At 40.5% G+C, this 23632-nt stretch overlaps 1 protein-coding gene across 1 annotated transcript in view; it reads right to left on the bottom strand.

Moving 5' to 3' along the window:
* The window catches only part of CAPN9 (calpain 9), a 305702-nt gene that overhangs the window by 68473 nt on the left and 213597 nt on the right, over nucleotides 1-23632 (bottom strand). The window contains exons 13-16 of the mRNA XM_073560090.1: nucleotides 16494-16574; nucleotides 13987-14044; nucleotides 11031-11095; nucleotides 10671-10739 (exon numbers count right to left, since the gene is read on the bottom strand). Coding sequence (XP_073416191.1) covers nucleotides 10671-10739; nucleotides 11031-11095; nucleotides 13987-14044; nucleotides 16494-16574 — 273 coding nt within the window. The remainder of the gene's footprint in view (nucleotides 1-10670; nucleotides 10740-11030; nucleotides 11096-13986; nucleotides 14045-16493; nucleotides 16575-23632) is intronic.

The following is a 23632-nucleotide window of genomic DNA, read 5'->3' on the forward strand; positions in this document are numbered from 1 at the left end:
GCTGGTAAAAGGGAGAAAAAAACACAAAAAAAACCTCTTAAATCTTCTTCCTGAGCGAGTGTGAACGAGCTGAGTGTGACCTGAGCGTAAGTGCGAACTGTGGGTTAATCTCTTATTTTACTATCTGTGTTTTTAAGGGTTAACTATATTGCATTTAAATCGTGAGGTGTGACTATATTCACAAGGGGTTAATTAAGGGTGGGAGTTCATACAGTAATTAAGGGTTTATAAGGGGCAGCTGGTTGGGGCTCAACTCCTTTTGGAAGTGCATTGAGCAGCAAGGTGGTGTGCTGGTAAAAGGGAGAAAAAAAAAAAAAACTCTTTTAAATCTTCTGCCTGAGTGAGTGTGAACGAGCTGAGTGTGACCTGAGCATAAGTGCGAACTGTGGTAAGTGTGTGACTTGAGATTCAGTGACTTTGGATTCAGGGAGTTTCCAGGGGAGGTCTTGCTGAGTTGCTGTTATATTAATACATTTTTTTTTTTATTTATTTTTGCTTGTCTTGTTGTCTGGTGCAATCCCCATTAGGATGTGCTCCACTATTGCCTATGCCATCCAGTGCACGTCTTGCCGCATGTATGAAATCCTTGAACAGCCGGTCAAGGGTGCATACTGCTGTGCAAGATGTGAGCACGTTGTGCATTTGGAAGCCCAGATACTGGATCTAAATGTGCAGCTGGCAACACTGAGATCCATAGACAATATGGAAAGGAGTCTTCTGCTCACTGAGCAGACGCTCAATGGGATAGATGAGGGGGGGATGCTAGGTTGGAGCTGCAGGACAGTGAAGCAGCTAGCTGGGTGACAGTTAGAAGGCAGGGTAGAGGGAAGAGCACCAGGGAGGCTAATCCTGATCTGGCACACCCCAATAAGTTTGCTAAGTTGGCAGATGAGGGGAGTGTTAGTGCAGGAGTAGCACTGCTGCAGCAAGGCATGTCCTCTGAAAGCCGGAGGAGTGTCTGCTCCTGTAAGGGGGGAAATAGGAGAGCAGAGAAGGCCAGACAGGTTCTGGAAGTGGGAGACTCAATTATTAGGGGAACAAATAGGGCAATCTGTCACAAAGACAGGGATCGTCGAACGGTGTGCTGCCTACCTGGCGCTCGAGTCCGACACATCGCTGATCGGGTTGACAGATTACTGGGAGGGGCTGGTGAGGATCCAGCGGTCATGGTGCACATTGGCACAAATGACAAAGTTAGAGGTAGGTGGAAGGTCCTTAAAGATGATTTCAGGGAATTAGGCTGTAAGCTTAAAGCAAGGACCTCCAAGGTGGTATTTTCGGAAATACTTCCTGTACCACGTGCCACACCAGAGAGGCAACGGGAGATTAGGAAGGTTAATAAGTGGCTCAGGAATTGGTATAAGAAGGAGGGGTTTGGGTTCCTGCAGAACTGGGCCGACTTCTCAGTTGACTACAGGTTCTACGCTAGGGACGGGCTGCACCTCAATGGGGAGGGTGCAGCTGTGCTGGGGGAGAAAATGGCTAGAAGGTTGGAGGAGTGTTTAAACTAGGGACGGGGAGGAGGGTATTCCTTTTATAGGAGGGGAAGACAGTGCAGATAGAGACCTGGGCACAAATAATGACATTGGGGGTGGGGGTGGTATGGGGGGTGGGGTTAGAACAGTTAATAATTTAAGAAAGGATAGAGGTACAGAGAGATACATAAAGTGCATGTATACTAATGCCAGAAGCCTCGCCAACAAGATGGAGGAACTGGAGTTAATGTTGTTGGAACATAATTATGACATGGTGGGGATATCTGAGACATGGCTGGACGAGAACCATGACTGGGCGGTTAATTTACAGGGCTATAGTCTGTTCAGAAATGACCGAACAAATAAGCGAGGGGGAGGCGTGTGTTTATATGTAAAATCCTCCTTAAAACCCATCCTTCGTGATAATATATATGAATCTAATGAAAATGTAGAGTCCCTGTGGGTAGAGATAAGGGGAGGGGGGAAAAATAATAAATTACTGATAGGGGTTTGTTATAAGTCTCCAAAAATAATGGAAGCAACAGAGAATATCCTCATAAAGCAAATAGATGAAGCTGCGACTCAAGGAGAAGTCATTATTATGGGGGACTTCAACTACCCTGAAATACATTGGGGAACCGATACCTGCAGTTCCAGCAAAGGTAATAGGTTTTTGACTACTATGAGAGACAATTACCTTTCACAACTGGTTCAGGACCCAACAAGAGGGGGGGCACTGCTAGACCTAATATTAACCAACAGGCCAGACCGCATATCAAATGTAAGGGTTGGGGGTCACTTGGGTAATAGTGATCACAAATTAATAAGTTTTCATGTATCCTTTAATAAGATGTGTAGTAGAGGGGTTACAAGGACACTAAACTTCAGGAAGGCAAATTTCCAACGGATGAGAGATGATCTTGGTGCAATTAACTGGGACGATATCCTGAGACATAAAAATACACAAAGAAAATGGGAGACGTTTATTAGCATCCTGAATAGGACCTGTGCACAATATATACCATATGGGAATAAACATGCTAAAAATAGGAGGAAACCACTATGGCTAAATAGAGCTGTAAGGGGCGCAATAAGAGATAAAAATAAAACATTTAGAGAATTAAAGCAAGTAGGTAGTGATGAGGCATTAAATAAATACAGAAGATTAAATAAATTCTGACTCATTGCCAGAGAAAGTAAAAATAATCCCAAAATATTCTTTAACTACATAAATAGTAAGAAGCTAAAAAATGATAGTGTTGGTCCCCTTAAAAATAGTCTGGGTGAAATGGTGGATGAGGATGAGGAAAAAGCCAATATGCTTATTGACTTTTTTTCAACAGTATTTACACAAGAAAATCCCATGACGGATAACATGATCAGGGATAAAAATTCTCCGTTAAATGTCACCTGCTTAACCCAGCAGGAAGTAAGGCGGCATCTAAAAATCACTAAAATTGACAAATCCCTGGGCCCGGATGGGATACACCCCCGATACACTGCAGGAATTAAGCACAGTCATAGATAGACCATTATTTTTAATCTTTAAAGATTCCATAATAACAGGGTCTGTACCACAGGACTGGCGCATAGCAAATGTGGTGCCAATATTCAAAAAGGGGACAAAAACTGAACTTGGAAATTATAGGCCAGTAAGTTTAACCTCAACTGTGGGTAAAATCCTGGAGGGTTTTCTAAGAGATACTATACTGGAGTATCTGGAGAAGAATAACCTTATGACCCAATATCAACATGGGTTTACAAGGGACCGTTCCTGTCAGACTAATCTGATAAGCTTTTATGAAGAGGTAAGTGCCGGTTTGGACCAAGGGAATGCAGTGGACGTGGTGTACATGGACTTTTCAAAAGCTTTTGATACGGTGCCACACAAAAGGTTGATACATAAAATGAGAACAATGGGGATAGGGGAAAATATGTGTAGGTGGGTTAAGAGCTGGCTCAGGGATAGGAAACAAAGAGTGGTTATTAATGGAGCACACTCGGACTGGGTCACGGTTAGCAGTGGGGTACCACAGGGGTCAGTTTTGGGCCCGCTTCTTTTTAACATATTTATTAATGACCTTGTAGGGGGCATAGAGAGTAGAATTTCAATATTTGCAGATGACACTAAACTCTGCAGGGTAATCAATACAGAGGAGGACAATTTTATATTACAGGAGGATTTATGTAAACTAGAAGCTTGGGCTGATAAATGGCAAATGAGCTTTAATGGGGATAAATGTAAGGTCATGCACTTGGGTAGAACGTACAAGATGTATAATTATGTGCTTAATTGTAAAACACTAGGCAAAGCAGTCACATAAAAAGACCTGGGTGTATGGGTGGACGACAAACTCACATTTAGCGGCCAGTGTCAGGCAGCTGCTGCAAAGGCAAATAAAATAATGGGATGCATTAAAAGAGGCATAGATGCTCATGAGGAGAACATAATTTTACCTCTATATAAGTCACTAGTGCGACCACACTTAGAATACTGTGTACAGTTCTGGTCTCCGGTGTATAAGAAAGACATAGCTGAACTGGAGCGGGTGCAGAGAAGAGCGACCAAGGTTATTAGGGAACTAGGGGGTCTGCAATACCAAGACAGGTTATTACACTTGAGGTTATTTAGTTTGGAGAATCGAAGGCTTAGGGGTGATCTTATTACAATGTATAAATATATGCGGGGACAATACCAAGACCTTTCTAATGATCTTTTTACTCTTAGACCTGTGATGGGGACAAGGGGGCATCCTCTACGTCTGGAGGAAAGAAGGTTTAAGCATACTCACAGACGCGGATTCTTTACTGTAAGAGCAGTGAGACTATGGAACTCTCTGCCATATGATGTTGTAATGAGTGATTCCCTACTAAAATTTAAGAAGGGACTGGATGCCTTTCTTGAAAAGTATAATATTACAGGGTATATACACTAGTTTCCTTAATATTGCGTTGATCCAGGGAGCTAGTCTGATTGCCGTATGTGGAGTCGGGAAGGAATTTTTTTCCCCAATGTGAAGCTTACTGTTTGCCACATGGGTTTTTTTTTTTTGCCTTCCTCTGAATCAACATGTTAGGGCAAGTTAGGATAGGATATGGGTTGAACTAGATGGACTTAAAGTCTCCCTTCAACCTTAATAACTATGTAACTGTAACTAAAATTGTCCCTCAAAAAACAAGCCCTAGTATGGCTCTTTCGCCAAAAAATAAAAAAAGTTACAGCTCTCAGAATATGACAATGCAAAAACAAATTAATGTTTGTAAAATATTGTTTTTAGTCTGTAAAATAGCAAAGCATAAAGAAACAATATAAATCTGTTATCACTATAATCATACCGACCCGATGAAAAAAATTAGTCTTATCACTTTTACTGCACAGTGAATGGCGCAAAAAATAAAAACTATAACTAAATTGATGGTTTTTGTTCATTCTGTGTTTGAAAAATCAGAATAAAAAGCTATCCTACAATACTATGTACTCCAAATTGGTAATAAAACGATCTGCAACTCGTCATGCAAAAAATAAGCCCTTATACAGCTCTGTTCACAAAAAATAAAGTTACAGCTCTCTGAAAAAAAACCCTACTTTTTCTAAAGTCATTTTTACTGTGTGATAGCAGAAAAACCTAAAAAAAAACAATATAAATCTGGTATCGCTTTAATCGCACCAACCCGAAGAATGAATCTATCTTATCACTTATACTGCATGGTGAATCACGAAAAACTAAAAATAAGAACTATTCTTGTACTGCTGTCTATTTGTTTATTCTACCTTCAAAAAATCAGAATAAGACTCAGCTCACATTTATCAGGCGCTCTCTGCTGAGCGCTTACATCGGGGTTTCCATGTAAATTCCCCAAAATCGCGATTCAGAAAAAAACCTTGATGGAACCACTCACTTATGCGGTAGATGGAGTCACTGATGTGGTGTCTGTTCCAGCGGTGTCCCATCATTTTCAGTGTCTTTTAGCACACAAGTGTAGATGACTATAGACCCTGCATGCCTAAAAAGATGGATACCACTGGAGCACACGCAAAACGGAGTGTCTCTATCTGTCTCATGTTGGGTGGATCTGACAGGGGTTTCATCTAAATTGCATTTTGGGGTGATTTACACAAAAACCCCGAAGTAAGTGCTCAGCGTAGAACGCAAGAATGTGATCCGGTATACTGGAAGCAATCTAAAAATATCATGTACCCCAAAATGTTACCAATAAAAATCCTAATTTATCCCCCACAAAACCAGCCCCCACTTAGGTCCGTCATCTGTCAGTGGAAATACAGTGGTTCCCACATTACTGGTAGAACAAAGACTTAGAACAAAGACTCAGGAAGAGTGACATGGCTTCCGGATCCTTCAAATAAAATCCAGTGAATTCTGCTCTCCCAAATTCAAATGCCCCCCTCCTTATGAGCCCCACTGTGCCTAAACCACAGTAAGCAGCCATATATTTGGCATTATTGTAATAGAGAGAAGGCACTTAACAATTTACGGGTGCATGTTGCTAGAAGCACAAGCTGGACACAATGTATGGGGGCACTACAATATATGGGTTCTAGACTGGCAGATTTGCAATTCTCCAGAAAAAAGCATGGCTTGCATGTTGCAAAATAGTATCTGCAACCAGAGATGAATACATTGAGAGGTGCAGTTTCTACAATGAGGTCATTTTTGTTTTTATTTTTGCTGATGTGACACATTCGGGACCCCGCAAATGTCGCCTACAAAATATTTTCAGCCCTGACATGTGGCCTTACAGCCAATTCTGACAACATATGGGGCAGCACCGCATTCTGGAGAAATTGCACAATAAATTATGAGGTTTAGTTTAATTACATTTTTACAATTAAAATGTCATATTTCCACATCTCAATGTTATAAGTGAGGCACCTATGGGTTCAAAATATTCATTACACCCCTAGATTAAGTCCTTGAGGGGTCTAGTTCCCAAAATGGGGTTACTTGTGAGAGGTTCTGCTGTTTTCACATGTCAGGGGCTCTTCAAATGCAGCATGGCATTCACAATCTATCCCAGGCACATAGCGATCTTTCCTTTTCTAGTCCTGCCATGGGCCCAAGCAGAAGTTTTTGATCACATATGTAATATCGTCGCGGTCAGGACAAACTCCGCAACTAATTATGGGGTCCGTTTTCTCCTATTATTCATTGTTAAAATTACAAATGTGGGGCTAAAACAACATTTTCGTGAAAAAAATGAAAATCTTCCGTATGACGACTTAATGTTATCAAGTTCTGTGTAGTACCTGTGGGTTCAAAATGCTCACTATACACCTGGATAAAATCGTTGAGGAGTGTAAATTCCAAAATGGGGTACCTTGTTTTTTTTTTTAACTCTTCAGGAACATCAAGGGCTCTCCAAACACTATATGACACTCACAGACCATTCCATTAAAGTCTGTGTTCAAAAAATCACTGCTTCCTATCCGAGCCCTACCTTGCGCAAAAACCTTAGTTTGCAGTATTGGCATACTCAGGAGAAATCACACAACAAATTTTGTATTCCATTTTCTCCTGTTACACTTTTGAAAATAAAACAATTTGGGGCTACAAGTACATTTTTTAAGTAAAATGTGATTTTTTTATTTTCCCAACTCTACTCTATATACTTCTGTGAAGCACCTGAGGTTAAAGGTGCTCACCACACATCTAGTTACATTCCTTGAGGGGTCTAGTTTCCAAAATGGGGTCACTTGTGGGGGCGTTTCCACTGTTTAGGCACGTCAGGGGTTCTCCAAAGGCGACATGGTGTCCCCTTTCAATTCCAGCCATTTTATTTTGTTCAAAATGTCAAACTGTGCTCCTTCCCTTCCGATACCTGCTGTGCACCCAAACAGTGGATTTTCCCCACATATGGGGCATCAGCGTACTTAGGAGAAATTGCACAATAAATTTTAGGGTCCATTTCCCTTGTTGCCCTGGTGAAAATAACAAATTTGGGGCTAAATTTAAATTTTTGTATAAAAAGGTCAAATGTTAACCTTTCGCATTGCTTTAGTTCCTGTGAAACACCTGAAGGGTTAGTAAACTTCTTAAATGTTGTTTTGAGTACTTTGAGAGGTGCGGTTTTTACAATGGTGTCAATTTTGTGTATTTTCTGTCATATAGGCCCTCCAAAGTCACTTTAAATGTGATGTGGTCCTTAAAAAATTTTGTTGGAAAAATGAGAAATTGCTCAACAACTTTTAACCCTTCTAGCTTGGTAACAAAAAAATATGTATAAAAAATGATGCAAAGTAGACATGTGGAAAATGTTATTTATTAGCTATTTTGTGTAACATAACTTTCTTATTTAAGGGCATACAAATTAAATGTTTGAAAATTGCAACATTTTACAATTTTTTTCCAAATTTCAGATATTTTCACATATACAAACATTTATTTTTTACAGTTTGTATGCTTCAATAATCTCCATGGGAAACTAGAATATGCAGTACTTTAATCGCCTCTACTACACACAGGCGATGAGAGATCACCTGTGTTTAGCAGAAATGCTCACCTGCTCATAGCAATCAGGCAATGACAACCACAGAGGTTTGCTGCAGGTTGTGATGGGGTCACCGATGGGCGGAGCCAGTGATGCTTTTCCTGTAAGCAGGAGTTAAATGTGGCATTTGACTAGTTAAACAATCACTCGTGGATCGTTATTCCACCTGCGGCTGTTGCGGGCACATGTCAGCTGTATAGATCAGCTGTTATGTTACCGGAAAGGTGCGGGCTCAACATCGGAGCCTGCACCAAACAGGGGGAATCCGACATGTGCGTATTATTATGGCACATGTCGGAAAGGGGTTAAGGTCAAAATTGGCTCTGTCACTAAAGGTTTCAAAGCACACTCTGCCTCATACTAGGTTTGTCCAGGTGCACATCATGCTTTTAGATGCATATGCATATTATTGAACTTATGGTTGCAATGAATGAATGAAGCTAGGCACTCACTTCCTTTATAAAATCTAATTATTGGTTCTCTGTATGGTACTTGTCTCTGTATGATGACTCTGGTTTTTACTGATTTTTTATTGCTTGATATTTTATGTAAACAATAAATATTAAGTTAATTTTGGCGGTGTTACTCCCATCTTGTATTTTGTAGGATTGTATTTTAGGTAGTAGTGGCCATTTAATTCTTAGATCAGTTACATGTATTTTTGATTCTTGGATTGTGTTGATATATATGGCTTATTATTTGCATAAAAGAGTTTTTTGTGATTTGTATGGCAAACTGCATTCACAGACAATGATTTCTGGTTTGTTGTTAATGCAGTGCTGCCTGAGGGCCTGTAGATAATCAGCATCCAATATTAGCTTTTGGCCTTGTCCCTTAGGGCTTGCTCACACTGGCAAGTAGACAGCGTACAACTCGGACAAATGTAATCTGGTATTTCATGTGATAGCACTCGCTCCAGTTTTATTGCAGTGATGAGTAGCATTTATTTTCTCATGCTGAGTCGGCATAAGAAAAAAAAAAAATCACTGCATACTGTGATTGGCAGCATACATCAGATGCCGCGCACCCATACCAGTCTATGGGTGCATGCAAAATATCGGACTGCACTAGGATATCATCTGAGTGCAGGTCGATATACGGCGACTCACAGAATGGAAAAGATGGAGAAATTAAATGCTACATCTTCTCCGCACCTGTAATCCAATTTCCCACATGCAAGAGAATCTGATCACAGTAAAATAACACTCGGCTCACACTCGCAGTAATGTTTTTGCCGAGGGTCCTTTCCATATATCATCTGATCCTCTCTCAGATGCTACTTGCCAGGGTGAGCAAGTCCTTACACACATGAATTTCTCCAGAATCTCTGAATGTTTATAAGATGATGTGTGACTGCAAACTTTTGAATCCCCACAGCAAACACACTGTTTTCTGCAAAGATTTGCCGGTTTCTTAGCCAGGACTGGAGGGTAAGAAACGGCTATGCATACTTTCAGCCAGTGGCCTCACCCACTATATGGCACCATCACTAGTGAAGGACCAGCCTTACTCTATATAATGTATGCATGCAAAGAGAAAGATTGAGTAACTAGGTGAATATAATAAAAATACGTCTTTATTAGTTAACATGTATATCATTCAATACAAAAATACGAAGATTAAAAGTGACACCACAAGATGAAAAAACAGAATACCCGGGAAAAGCACCCAGCCACAGGATATCAAGTAATCCAACAATATATGAGAATAGCCACACCTATGTGGATAGCAAATGTCTGCTAGTTCCCCATCCCCCCAATTGGGGGTCACTGCGCCACATTATCAATCCATTGTAACCACCTAGTGTGCATGGGTAAATTAAGAGTGGCGAGTTTGAGGAGATATCTTACCAGATATACATGAAGGCTGAGTGAGCCCAGGACCAGGTAGGACAAACGCCCACTCTATATAAGTGTATGGAGCGAGACCGTGCCCACTAGATTGCACCGCCACTATTCAGGAACTGGCCTCACTCTATACAAGTGTATGGAGCGAAACTGCGCCCACTAGATTGCACCACCACTATTCAGGAACTGGCCTCATTCTATACAAGTGTAAGGAGCGAAACCACGCCCACTAGATTGCACCACCACTATTCAGGAACCAGCCTCGCTCTATACAAGTGTATGGAGCGAATCCGTGCCCACTAGATTGCACTGTCACTAGTCAGGACGCGGCCTCGCTCCATACAAGTGTATGGAGCGAAACCGCGCCCACTACATTGCACCACCACTATTCAGGAACTGGCCTCACTCTATACAAGTGTATGGAGCGAAACCGCGCCCACTAGATTGCACCACCACTATTCAGGAACCTGCCTCGCTCTATACAAGTGTATGGAGCAAGGCCTCACCCATTAGATGGGCTCAGTCACACACTGACTGCAGACTTATCGGTTTGGACCGGACAACCCCTTTAAGTTACTTAAAAGGTTATTCCAGTCTCACACATTGATAGTATGTCCACAGAATAGTTGCACCTCCATCCAATAAATGCTAATCTACCTAAAGAGCAGGGCCAACTCTCATGTTGCTGCAAATTTAGTGACTGCAAATGCATGACTCCTTACTTTCATTGGATCTTCATCTTTGAGATTATTTTTGCATCATATATTTCTGAAATAGGAAAAACCCTATAAATCATACAACTATATTTGTGTGTGCCCTAAAATACTTGATGCAAACTCACAATCCAGTTTTTCAGCTTGTCCCAAAATATTTTGAAATCTTCAAATCCAAGTGTTCCATTGCCTCTGCTCTAGTGTATTGTTTGTTAAGGTTCAATAGAAAGTTTAACTTTATACTCAATAACGAATTTTTGCAACGTAGAAATGGTTTGTTTCTTTATCAATCTGTCAGATTTAACCTTTCATTCTCAAAGAACCTTTACATAATGAAAACAGCAACCTGGTTTGTCGCACAATTCTCCATTACAAGCCTCTTTATTTTAAAGTTTAGCCAGTAGAGAGATGACTGCAGCTTTGTAATGAAGAATAATGTAAGACGCTTAGAGAAAGAATACTTACGATAAAATAATTATAAAGGATACATCCATAAGAGAAATTATGTTGTGGCATGACAGAAGACTCATCTCTTTAAATTTTATATTCTTTGCTGAAAAAACACACACACATATGTAATAGGTCAGGAGTATAAAAGTGAAGTGACATAAAAACAGAATAGTTTAACTCTTTACAGCCGCAGCCAGTTTTGGTGTTTCTGACTAAGGCTAGTTTCACACTAGCGTTCGGCAGGGTTGCGGAGGGCTGCGTACTTCCTCCTTTCTTCCTCCATTAAGCCCCACCCACTGCCGCACCTCTTCCATTCAGCTCCGCCTACGTCCGCATGCGTCCTGCATACAATATCTTTGACATTGGGTAAGCAGGCCATGCGAATGTATGCGGAGGCATCTGCATGGCCCGCGTACCCAATGTTAAAGTAAAGTGCGCAGGATGCATGCCGATGTAGGTGAAGCTGAATGGAAGAGGTGCGGCAGTGGGTGGGGCTTAATGGAGGAAGAAAGGAGGAAGTACGCAGCCCTGCCGAATGCTAGTGTGAAACTAGCCTAAGTCAAATATTTTCAAATCTTGTCTGAGTCACTCTATGTGATAATAACTTTGGAATTCCTCTACATATCCCAGGAAAGATATATAGCTTTGTACTGTGTGCCTGTAGATAGTACATGAGGACACTCAAATCCACATATCGCAGTGATTCTAAGATTTATTTTTTGTGACATGTTGTGCTTTATTTTCCGGGAATTAAAGGGGTGGTCCGAAGGCAAATTAATTTTTCCCCATCTATTTAGTTCCATAATACTTGCTTTAAAAATCCCTATAATTCCCTTAATACGCTACCTAACTACTATTGCATTTTATTAATCTACTTCCTGTCTGATGACTGTCCATTTTCATATCCCCAGTACATGTTGAGATACTCAAAGCAACATCAGAGCAGGAGGCAGAGTCTATGGCCATTGTCACAGCCCTTACCCCCTCTCTGAAATGAAGCATCATCAGTGATGCTCATTTCAGGGCCTATGCTGTCCCTGTGCTGTACCTGTGTGTCTCCTCCAGCACCATGTGTGATGAGCGCGGCATCGGGTCTGCTGTGACATCACCTGGGGGAGCAGCACTAGTCCTTCTGCAAGCTGGGTATAGCGACACCACTCTGCTGCCGACTTATTGTCAATTAAGTCTAGCATATGAAATAAATATTGTTTTATGCTAACTAAACCCCTAAATTCAATACTATAAGTATGATTTTTATGAGGAATAAGACCCCGCCATACCTTTTATAGGTGGTTTAGTTAGTGGTTTGGGATGTACAAAATCCCTTTAACACTGACATATGACCTGTAAAACATTGGTTATGGCAGGATCTAAAAGAAAATAATTAAATAGATAATAGAAAATTCAAGCCCCCTGAAGAAGTGTGTTTGAAATGGGCGCCGGGGTAGATGGACGTCTGACAGCCCTGGCCATTGTCTTACACCAGCTCATCACTGTAAATAAATCCTCTCATCAATATTACATTGTTATCAAGTCATTTCTATTAAGCACTGACACTTTACTAATCACTGGCATATAAAAGATGAATAATATCTTAGCTGGCTTCTAATGCATTTGGACTTTCTATATTAACTACCTTTAAATGAATATGACAATGGGGTTGGTAAATGTTCTTTCAACCCATTTTTCATTGAGGTGGACACGTTATATGCTATTGAAATTATTGTGAGAATGTTATATATATTCATGTGGAATATAAACACTGCTCCACTATACCTTGTTTTTGAGCTTTTCAGGTGCTCATTTTTATAGGCTGGCCTGTAATGGTCTTATCTCAGTCAGTCCCTCACACCAGAGGCACCTCTGTTATATATTTATTGTTTGTCTAAGGCCTGTTTCACACTTCCGTTTTTGACCATCAGTCAAAATCCGCCGTTTTTGCAAAAAAATGTATCCGCTATTTTATTTGGCGGATCCGTTTTTTTCCCCATTGACTTGCATTACCGGCGGATCTTGTCGGATGGCGATCCATTTTTTTGCGGATCCGTCAATTTTTTTCCGAGATGCCTGGACGGACCATGCGACTTTTTTTTGCTGCAGGATCTGCATTTTTATAGTGTGCATGCCCAGAGGAATGAAGTCAGCCAGAAATTTAACCCTGAAATCATTTCTGGTGGACAGAAAAAATTCTCTCTCTCTTTCTCTCTCTCTCTCTCGCAGCGTTTCCTTTAAAATTCTTCATTCATCGAATCCGTCAAAAAAACGGTCCGGTGACATCCGTTCACATCAGTTACCAACGGATACGCTTTCCGCCATTTTGGCGAAATTTAACTGACACAAAAAAACTGAAGTGTGAAACAGGCCTAACTTATTTATTTATTGTCTGTACATGTCCCCGCTTAATTGTAAAGTGCTGCGGAATATGTTGGCGCTATATATATAAAAATTATTATTATTATTATTATTATAACTTGCTCTACTTAAATAAAAATGTTTTTTTTAACTATTTAAAGTGTTCATTATTGTTTACCTAACCACAGTTGTAGTGGTCATAGTGGGTAGCAATTTTGATTTTATATTTAGTGTTTGACACTACACTTGACTTTTGGGCTGATCTGTATTGACTTGATAAATAACGTGTACACGTCTTGATGTGTACTATGATACCGCCCATAAAGGGACTAGCTTCACGTCATCTTTCACCTGGACTGGCAGAAGCATTGTGGAAACGCAAAATGGCCATCGTCCTGAACTTCCCAGCAAATCCCCCCTGCATACCGTATGAATACCCTGTGATTTAGAATAAAGGGGGCCAGATTTCATTACCTTTGCTCACTCAGACAAAAAATAGTTGTGTAAATGGCCCTAAATCCTGGGGCAAACTTTTAGTTTGGTGGCAATATATGAAATAGCTCTGGCAATGTTACCCACTTACTTGTGCTATAAACCTTTCAAAAGTATTTTGAATTTAACAGGTAACATGTTAGAACTTACTTCTTCTAAGAACTGAATTCAAAACATACTGCAATTCTTGTGGACTGACTTCCATGTCCTGTAATTAACGAAAATTTTATTATACTTTGAATAGCCAAAAATTATTTAAAAAAATTGAATTTAATCTTGAATATACTTTTCTTTAAAGCAATAAATTGTCCGTCTTGAGTACATGAGGAGACCGTTACAGCTTAACATTACAAATAGTGTAGTAGTTTTTGGTGATTTCTTTTAATGGCAGAGCAAAAAAAAAAAAAAAGCAGCATCTTACAATCCCAGCAAAGTGGATGGGATTTATAGAAATCACATGCCCACTGAGCTTTTTATTTACTTGGTGTAAACTGACCTGCGATGTGTGCTTCAAATCACACACTGAGATTCATGCGTTGATTTTACCTGCAGACTTGCATTAGATGTAGAAACTCCACAGGTAAAAATGGCAAATGCATTGTGAATGTGTTTCCACTGCAGAAATGTACTAAAAATGCATGGAGTCCACTCATAACTGTATCATCAAAGTTTTGTCGAAGCCAAATACCGGGAAAAGTAAAACAAAACAGTTTATTGAAACGTGACATTACCAAAAAGAGGAAAAAAAAATAATCCAATGTCAAAAACTAATTAAAATGCATGAAAAAAATGCAATCAAAAGCACAACGAATACAAATGGAAGTAACCTAATTTACCTAACAGGTGCACAAATGCTGCAGAACATTTGCAACGTCAAAAACTCCCCAAGTACTGATCGAGTAAGCGTAGCTTATTTTCAGGTGGTTAGAGTTTGGCACAATAAATGGAGTACCTCGGATACTTTTCCTAAGCAAAACTCTTTAGAATGGTTTCCTCTTTTGTCTTAAAATAATCACTGAAATGACTATTCGAATATGACCTAAGGGTTTGTTCACACTAAAGCTCCAATCAAATTTTTTATGATGCCAGTTTGGAATAAAACACTTTAAAAAGTCACAGTTTTTTGCCCCACACCAAGTTATGCAAAATTGTTGCGACTTTTGGCATTTTCATACCGGTTTTGAGCACCTTTGCTAAAACAAGCAGAACTGGGGAGGAGCTGGGACTGGATGAGTGTGGCAATAACCGCCCATTAGATTCTTCAAAAGTGGCAGTGTTTCTTATGCCAGAAATATTAATTCAGTCGCTGACAGGAGTAACATTTCAGGTGAGGCGCTCACCTCTGATAAGAAGTGCCGTATTCATTAAGTAGTGTTTGCATCTTAATGAATTTAGCACATCTTATTAATGCTAGTCTTAATGGGGTGTTCTCAAGATGACTCCTAAGCAGCTCAGAGCTATGCAGTCTCTTTAGTTTCTGGGGCAGTCAAGTACACATTACAGTCTATGATGCTGTTCATATGTCCATGTGTTTGCACAGACTGGCCAATACAAGTCTATGGGTCCATGTAAAACATGTACAGCACACGGATGGCATCCATGTATCACCCGTGTGCCGTCCGTTTGCTGTACATGTTTAACATTGCAAAGTATAGGAAAGTCTTTGGAACTGATTTTTCTTAAGCCATACTGGAAAAACGTATGGCCTCCTGATGACACAGGTTTGGCACATTGATGGAAACACTGATGAGACTGCTGACTTTTTTTATACTGGTTTTCTACAGACAAGTGAATGGGGGCCTAAGAGATGAAAGCTGTCAATTCAGGAAAATGACAGCAGATAGAAACAGCAAGTTAACCGCAAACTTGTTATTTTTTTGCTAACTAATTAAAGCAATTTAAGAACATAAGAATTTCTTTATAATAAATTGGAGACCTGTGTCTTATTGATGAGTTTTTGGAGTGGAACCAAAGCTGGAACTCTTACGTTTTTGAGGAGGACTTGTAGAGTGTATGAACACACCATTCAATGGATTTTGCCCCTATTAGAGTGAAAATGTGAAATGTTTTTGGTGTTTTAGGCCAATCTTATGTCACGCTTTTTTAGAAGGCTGCCACCAACTGGAACATGTTTCCTAACCTGGGGAAGAAGTAAGTCATACTGATAAGCATTGTGGGTGACAGTTAAAATCTGGATCATTTGCAGCACTTGCTGCAGCAGATTACATCATATCTCCAAATAATTTCTGCCATGCTGGACAAGCATTCAGTTTGAACAGTTTTTACAAACGTCACCCGATATGTTTAATGTGTGTGATGCCCGATATGTTTAATGTGTGTGGTGCCTGATATGTTTAATGTGTGTGATGCCCGATATGTTTAATGTGTGTGGTGCCTGATATGTTTAATGTGTGTGGTACTGAAACTTTACTGTGTCGGCTATAGATACTTTTTTTAGAGAATAACACAGCTTTGTCGCTTGCTTTATGTAATATTGCATCACATTTTATAGGATATATATCTCATCTTTATTGGTAGCTAGTGTGACTTGAATTGTGATGGTGTTTGTCTGCAGATGAGGCACATATAAGATGATATGTTTTTTATGGCCATTTAAAAATGCCCACCATTATTCTTTATCAGAGGACTATACTTACGTCTCCAGCAATTTGCTGAAACAAGCTGCGGAACTGCTTTTCTTCTTCTGTCTCTTTATGTGGAGGATTTGGTTTTGGAGGCTGTGAATAATAACATAAATGGCACAGATTCATTACACAGGTACTATATATTATAGAGACCAAAAGACAGCTTCATCATACAAGTCTGCTTATTCTGCCATGAGAGCAATGATAAAGGGAACTTGATAAGTCTTGCTTCCCGAACAACGGGCACCCTAATTCAAAGACTGACACCAGCAATATAAATATCTGATTTGCAATGAATCGCGGTGTTGTTCTTTTTCTCATATGTGGACCAAGACAAAAAAAAGCGAGGCACGCAGGCTTGGAACAAAGTTTGCAGTTACTCTATTTAACTGTAGTGACAAACTGTGACAGCGTGAAAATCCCTGGTATTTCCGATGCAAGCGGGCAATTATATGACTGCATGTATGCGATTTGTATATTGACAGGACTCGGCCGGCTTCTCTAAATAGAAATGAAATAAGAGAAGCTGGATGAGACTGGCTGGCATATAACTGTCAATATGCACACCACATAAATGCAGTCAAGGTACCGCTCGCTTTCACCTCACCTGGCATATAGGGGTTTGTGACAGTGTACACACTGCAGTTTGCATTTGTGAGGGAGGTACAGGGCGGTAGTCATGGCTGAAAGCATTTGCGTTAGCACGCCCTGCCCTCCCGTCACATACACATACTGGCCATAACACTGCATACCTTCTTCACCAGCACTGTCAGGGTCCTCTGTCCGTTTCTGGAGGCCTCCTTGGTCCGGTTTAGCACAAAATGAGCTACAGTCAAATTCAACTTTCAAACAGATAACTTTACTGATTCTGGTACACAGCATATTCGTATTCTTTCCAGCATCAACATCATGTTTCACAACGTGCAACTCCTCCTCTGTCCCTGTCCTTCTTTCTCTGTCACTAAGCTCGCTTCCGGGACGGACTGTACCTTTCGATCCTTCAGCGTCCTCTCTGTTTAGCCTTACTTTGATAGGGGACTCCCTCAGCCATTTCGCCCCGGTTTTGAGGGCTTCAGCCCACGCAATAAGCTGCCACATGAGAGACCTGCCCGTACTGCTTAGTCTTTGCCAGCAGCTGCAGTCCCACTAATACTGCACCGCTAGCACTGTTGCTCCTTCTGGTGAAATCCTGGCCACGAACACAATATGGCTGGGTATTAATCTTCGGTAACATTACATGACACGTTGTGGCCCGGGGCTAGTTAGCCCAAGTGATCTGCACGGGTGCCCAGGCACCAACTGAGAACTATAAGGAAGTCCTTCCTGCCTTATCCACCGTGCCCCTTATATCATAACTATTTACAATGCTATAAATACAACTAAAATGTACCTCTCTTGTGGCTAAACTTGGGTACTACACTCACCCTACCAGTATAATGACATTACACACACACACACTATATATATATATATATGTATATATATTACATAAATATACAACATTGCTCAGATATATGTATACTCTATACATAACAGTCATCATACATAATATATACATAACTATGCACACGGGATAATCAAATACACGTATGTACAAAGAAGTAGGACAGTAATCTTCCCAAAGAAAAATGAACAAATATATATAGTAAAACACTTTACTTTAAGAAGGTAGAGGCGTGGCACCCCCTTACACAGTCACAAAGCCTGTATAACTAATTTAAAAGAGGCATAGATGCTCTTTATAAGAATATAGTTTTGTCTCTATACAAGTCAATAGTGTGGCCATTCTTAGAATACTGTGCACAATTTTGGCCTCCGGTGTATAAGAAGCTGAACTTGAGCGGGGGCAGAGAAAAGCGCCAAGGTTATTAAGGGAATGAGTGGTCTACAATACCAACATAGGTTATTAATCTCTTCACGACCTATGACGTATATACAGCTCTGGCAAAAATTAGCGACCACTGCAAAATTTTCATTTTGTCTGATATTTCTCTTTTTAGGTATATTTTTGTGTAAAATGTAAATTGCTCTTTTATTCTATAAACTACTGACATATCTTCGAATTTCTAAGCACTAAATTTTGTATTTATTTTCAGAAAATGAGAAATGGTCAAAATAAAAAATGCAGTGCTTGCAGACCTCAAATAATGTTAAGAAAACAAGTTAGAAATCATTTAGAAACAACAATACCAATGTTTTAACTCAGGAAGAGTTCAGAAATCAATATTTTGTGGAATAACCATGATTTTTAATCACAGCTTTCATGCATCTTAGCATGCTTTCCACCAGTCTTTCACACTGCTTTTGGGTGACCTTATGCCACTCCTGGCACAAAAATTTAAGCAGTTCTTTGTTTGATGGCTTGAGATTACCCATCTTCCTTTTGATTACATTCCAGAGGTTTTCAATGGGGTTCAGGTCTGGAGATTGGGCTGGCCCTGACAGGGATTTGATGTGGTGTTCCTTCATCCACATATTGATTGACTTAGCTGTGTGGCATGGCGCATTGTCCTGCTGGAAAAAACAGTCCTCAGAGTTAGGGAACATTGCCTGAGCAGAAAGAATCAACTGTTTTTCCAGGATAACCTTGTATGCAGCTTGATTCATACGTCCTTTGCAAAGATTAACCTGCCCAATTCCTGCCTTGCTGAAGCATCCCCAGATCATCACCGATTCTCCACCAAATTTCAGAGTGGTGCAAGGCACTGAGGCTTGTACGCCTCTCAAGGTCTCTGTCTAACCATTAGACGACAAGGTGTTGGGCAAAGCTGAAAATTAGACTCATCAGAGAAGATTACCTTACTTCAGTCCTCTATGGTCCAATTCTTATGGTCTTTGGAAAACTTCAGCCTGGCTCTCCTTTGCGTCTCATTGATCAAAGGCTTTTTTCTAGCTTTACATGACTTGAGCCCTGCCTCTAGGAGCCTGTTACAAATTGCTCTTGTCATGCACTTCACCCCAGCTGCCATTGCTTTTGTAGGTCACTTGATGTCATCCAGTGGTTGCTGAGTGCCATTCGAATAAGATGACGGTCATCCTGGTCAGTGGAGAGTCGTTTTCGCCTTCTGCCGGTCTGTAGCTTTGTTGTCCCCAATGTCTGCTGCTTGACCTTGTTGTAATGGACTGCAGTCTTTGAAATTTTAAGGATGGAGGCAACGTGACGCTCACTGGATCCCTCTGCTAGTAAAGCCAGAATTGAGCCCTTCTTTTCCTCACTCAAGACTTTTCTTTTCCAGTCCTTTGGCATGGTTAAAAGTAATTTTTTCATTCCTATTACTTTTGGGATATTACTAGCACTTGTTTTGCCATCCAGCTTGTCCTATTGCAAGAGGATTGTGAACACCACAGCAGGGTTTTTTTTTATACTTTCCTTCGTTAACTAAGTTTTGGTTCCGGTGATCACCTATTCAGAAGCACATTAAGTAGAATGAGGTGTACTTTGGTTTGTAATTCAACTGACACTGGAATGGAATGGCTGTCAGGCATGTAGAGAAGCTGATTTTTATAAAATTGTGCAGTGGTCTCTTAATTTTTGCCAGAGCTGTCATAGGTTGTGTCCCTGCACTCCAGGCAGGTCTTGAGACAACCGGATTAACTACAATGAAAATATCCTGAGAATTGTATAAAAACAAGTGCTTACAAGAGTAATGCAGTCTCAATTTCCACTGATGGCATGCTTTCTCAATGCGTGTTTTGGCTTGTTTACCTTCATCAAGGGGTGATGAAAGTAAACGACGAAGGGAAACAAACTGAAATGCACGTTGGGGAGGCACGCCATCCCTAGAAAGTGAGACTGCATTACTCTTGTAAGCGCTTGTTTTTATAGAATTCTCAGGATATTTTCATTGCAGTTAATCAGGTTGTCTCCTGTTTAAATTCTTACTATATTGCCCTTGTTCACACTATTTTTACACTATGTTTGCACTTTCTAGCATATGCATCCTTTTTGTGCACTAGTGATCCTTTTATAAGATATTGCTGTTGTATCAATATTTCACACTATATTTTTTTTATTATTATTTTTTATTTTCTATTTTTTAGCACCAAGCACTTTTGATTATATTTACCATTTTGACATTGTGTGTCAATTTTCCTAATCTTGCACTTTAACTTGTTTTCTCTGGGCTTTGCAATTTTAGTCTATTGTGATTTTTTTCTACAAATATTTTGCGTATTTTCGACCTTTATTTATTCATATCAATTGTTTGAGTATACTATTTTACTGTCCCCATTATTATTTTCCTGATTTTAAATAATAATTAATAAATATTAAAATTTTACACTCAATCATGGATCTTTAGAGGGTGTTTTTTCATTTTTGCATCACTGTACTTTGTAGAAGAATTTTTTTATTATATCACTGCCTTGTTTTTATGTCATATTTATATATTGTATTTGTATTAATAATATTTTTGGGGGGCAGCAACACCCTCTATATCAACACTTCTGCAATACGCAAGTCCAATATTTCATCTGGGGCACGTGGAACTCTAGTGATGAGCGAACCTTTTAAAGTTCGATTCGCTGAGCAGTTCACCAAACGTACCCGAACCCTATTTAATTCAATGGGAGGCCAAACCAAACATATACTCAACACTTTAAGAGGTGAAATAAGCTTCCCAAACAGCTAAAATTAGGGGCAGACTGTCACTGGGTTACCGCAACAGTGTGGAGCCAGAAGACTGCATCGTCTGATTGCTCCTGCTCCGGCAGTGAGAAGAAGCACTTCTTCATTTTAAATGTGTTTATTTCTTCTGGCAGAACAGGGGTTAATCGGCCATGTTGGAAATCCCTGTGCTCACAGCTGAGCTGAGTTAGCTACTCCTTTTCCCTTTTTAATCCGAGCTCTGATACAAATCCTCGTCAGAGCTAGCTTTATTGCTGCATGGCTAATGGAGGGAAAGGAGTTCTTATGAAAAGGAGGATTGGAGGAGTTAATAGTGACTTTTGCTTGGTTTGTGTGTGGGGTAATTCCTTCTCCTTCTCTATTTTGGTTTATTCCCCTACCTTCACACCCTGGTGCATTCCTCTGTTACAATTGTGGCCAAAAGTATTGACACCCCTGCAATTCTGTCAGATAATACTTAGTTTCTTCCTGAAAATGATTGCAAACACAAATTCTTTGGTATTATTATCTTCATTTAATTTGTCTTAAATGAAAAAACACAAAAAGAATTGTCCTAACGTCAAATTGGATATAATTCCACACCAAGCATAAAAAAGAGGGTGGACAAAAGTATTGGCACTGTTCGAAAAATCATGTGGCACCTGTAACTTACCTGTGGCACCTAACAGGTGTTGGCAATAACTAAATCACACTTGCAGCCAGTTGACATGGATTAAAGTTGACTCAACCTCTGTCCTGTGTCTTTGTGTGTACCACATTGAGCACGGAGAAAAGAAAGAAGACCAAAGAACTGTCTGAGAACTTGAGAAACCAAATTGTGAGGAAGCATGAGCAATCTCAAGGCCACAAGTCCATCTCCAAAGACCTGAATGTTCCTGTGTCTACCGTGCGCAGTGTCATCAAGAAGTTTAAAGCCCATGGCACTGTGGCTAACGTCCCTAGATGTGGACGGAAAAGAAAAATTGACAAGAGATTTCAACGCAAGATTGTGCGGATGTTGGATAAAGAACCTCGACTAACATCCAAACAAGTTCAAGCTGCCCTGCAGTCTGATGGTACAACAGTGTCAACCCGTACTATCCGTCGGCCTCTGAATGAAAAGGGACTGTATGGTAGGAGACCCAGGAAGACCCCACTTCTTACCCCAAGACATAAAAAAGCCAGGCTGGAGTTTGCCAAAACTTACCTGAAAACGCCTAAAACGTTTTGGAAGAATGTTCTGTGGTCAGATGAGACAAAAGTAGAGCTTTTTGGGCAAAGGCAACAACATAGGGTTTACAGGAGAAAAAAAGAGGCATTCAAAGAAAAGAACACGGTCCCTACAGTCAAACATGGCGGAGGTTCCCTGATGTTTTGGGGTTGCTTTGCTGCCTCTGGCACTGGACTGCTTGACCGTGTGCATGGCATTATGAAGTCTGAAGACTACCAACAAATTTTGCAGCATAATGTAGGGCCCAGTGTGAGAAAGCTGGGTCTCCCTCAGAGGTCATGGGTCTTCCAGCAGGACAATGACCCAAAACACACTTCAAAAAGCACTAGAAAAAGGTTTGAGAGAAAGCACTGGAGACTTCTAAGGTGGCCAGCAATGAGTCCAGACCTGAATCCCATAGAACACCTGTGGAGAGATCTAAAAATGGCAGTTTGGAGAAGGCACCCTTCAAATATCAGGGACCTGGAGCAGTTTGCCAAAGAAGAATGGTCTAAAATTCCAGCAGAGCATTGTAAGAAACTCATTGATGGTTACCGGAAGCGGTTGGTCGCAGTTATTTTGGCTAAAGGTTGTGCAACCAAGTGTTAGACTGAGGGTGCCAATACTTTTGTCTGGCCCATTTTTGGAGTTTTGTGTGAATTGATCAATGTTTTGCTTTTTGCTTCATTCTCTTTTGTGTTTTTTTCATTTAAGACAAATTAAATGAAGATAATAATACCAAAGAATTTGTGTTTGCAATCATTTTCAGGAAGAAACTGAGTATTATCTGACAGAATTGCAGGGGTGTCAATACTTTTGGCCACAACTGTATATGAGAGTGAATATTTTGTATGCCTGGAGTTTTCTGTTAACCCTTGTTTGTGTTGCCTTGTTTGTCGGGTTGGTGTACTACGGTGCACAGTAGCGCCCCTCTTCCTTGGGTGGGGGAAGAGAATTAGACGGAGAGTTCACTCAGGAGATAAGGCAAGGGCGGAGGCCCCAGCATCTTCACTTTGAAAAGTATCCCTGGGAGGAGGGCAAGCTAGAACACCCACTAGTGTTAGGGACAGGGAAGGAGCCCCTGGTCCCAGGTCACCCGACAGCTGTGCTATGACACAGACACCATGAAAAGTGGCAGCAACTGACCCACAATAGAAATTTGCAAATTGCACAGCAGCAGTCAGCCATGGGCCATGCATGAGGTGTATGAGGTGGTGGAGACCCTGGGCTACTCCCTCTCTCCTTCACTGTATGTGGTCCGCCATGCGCTGCTCCGACTGCGGGTTATGCATTAATATGTATTAATGTGCTATGTTTGCAATGTTTTCTATATGT

Source organism: Dendrobates tinctorius, unplaced genomic scaffold, assembly GCF_039654945.1.
Source record: "Dendrobates tinctorius isolate UK_male_01 unplaced genomic scaffold, ASM3965494v1 ptg000293l, whole genome shotgun sequence".
Lineage (NCBI taxonomy): Eukaryota > Metazoa > Chordata > Amphibia > Anura > Dendrobatidae > Dendrobates > Dendrobates tinctorius.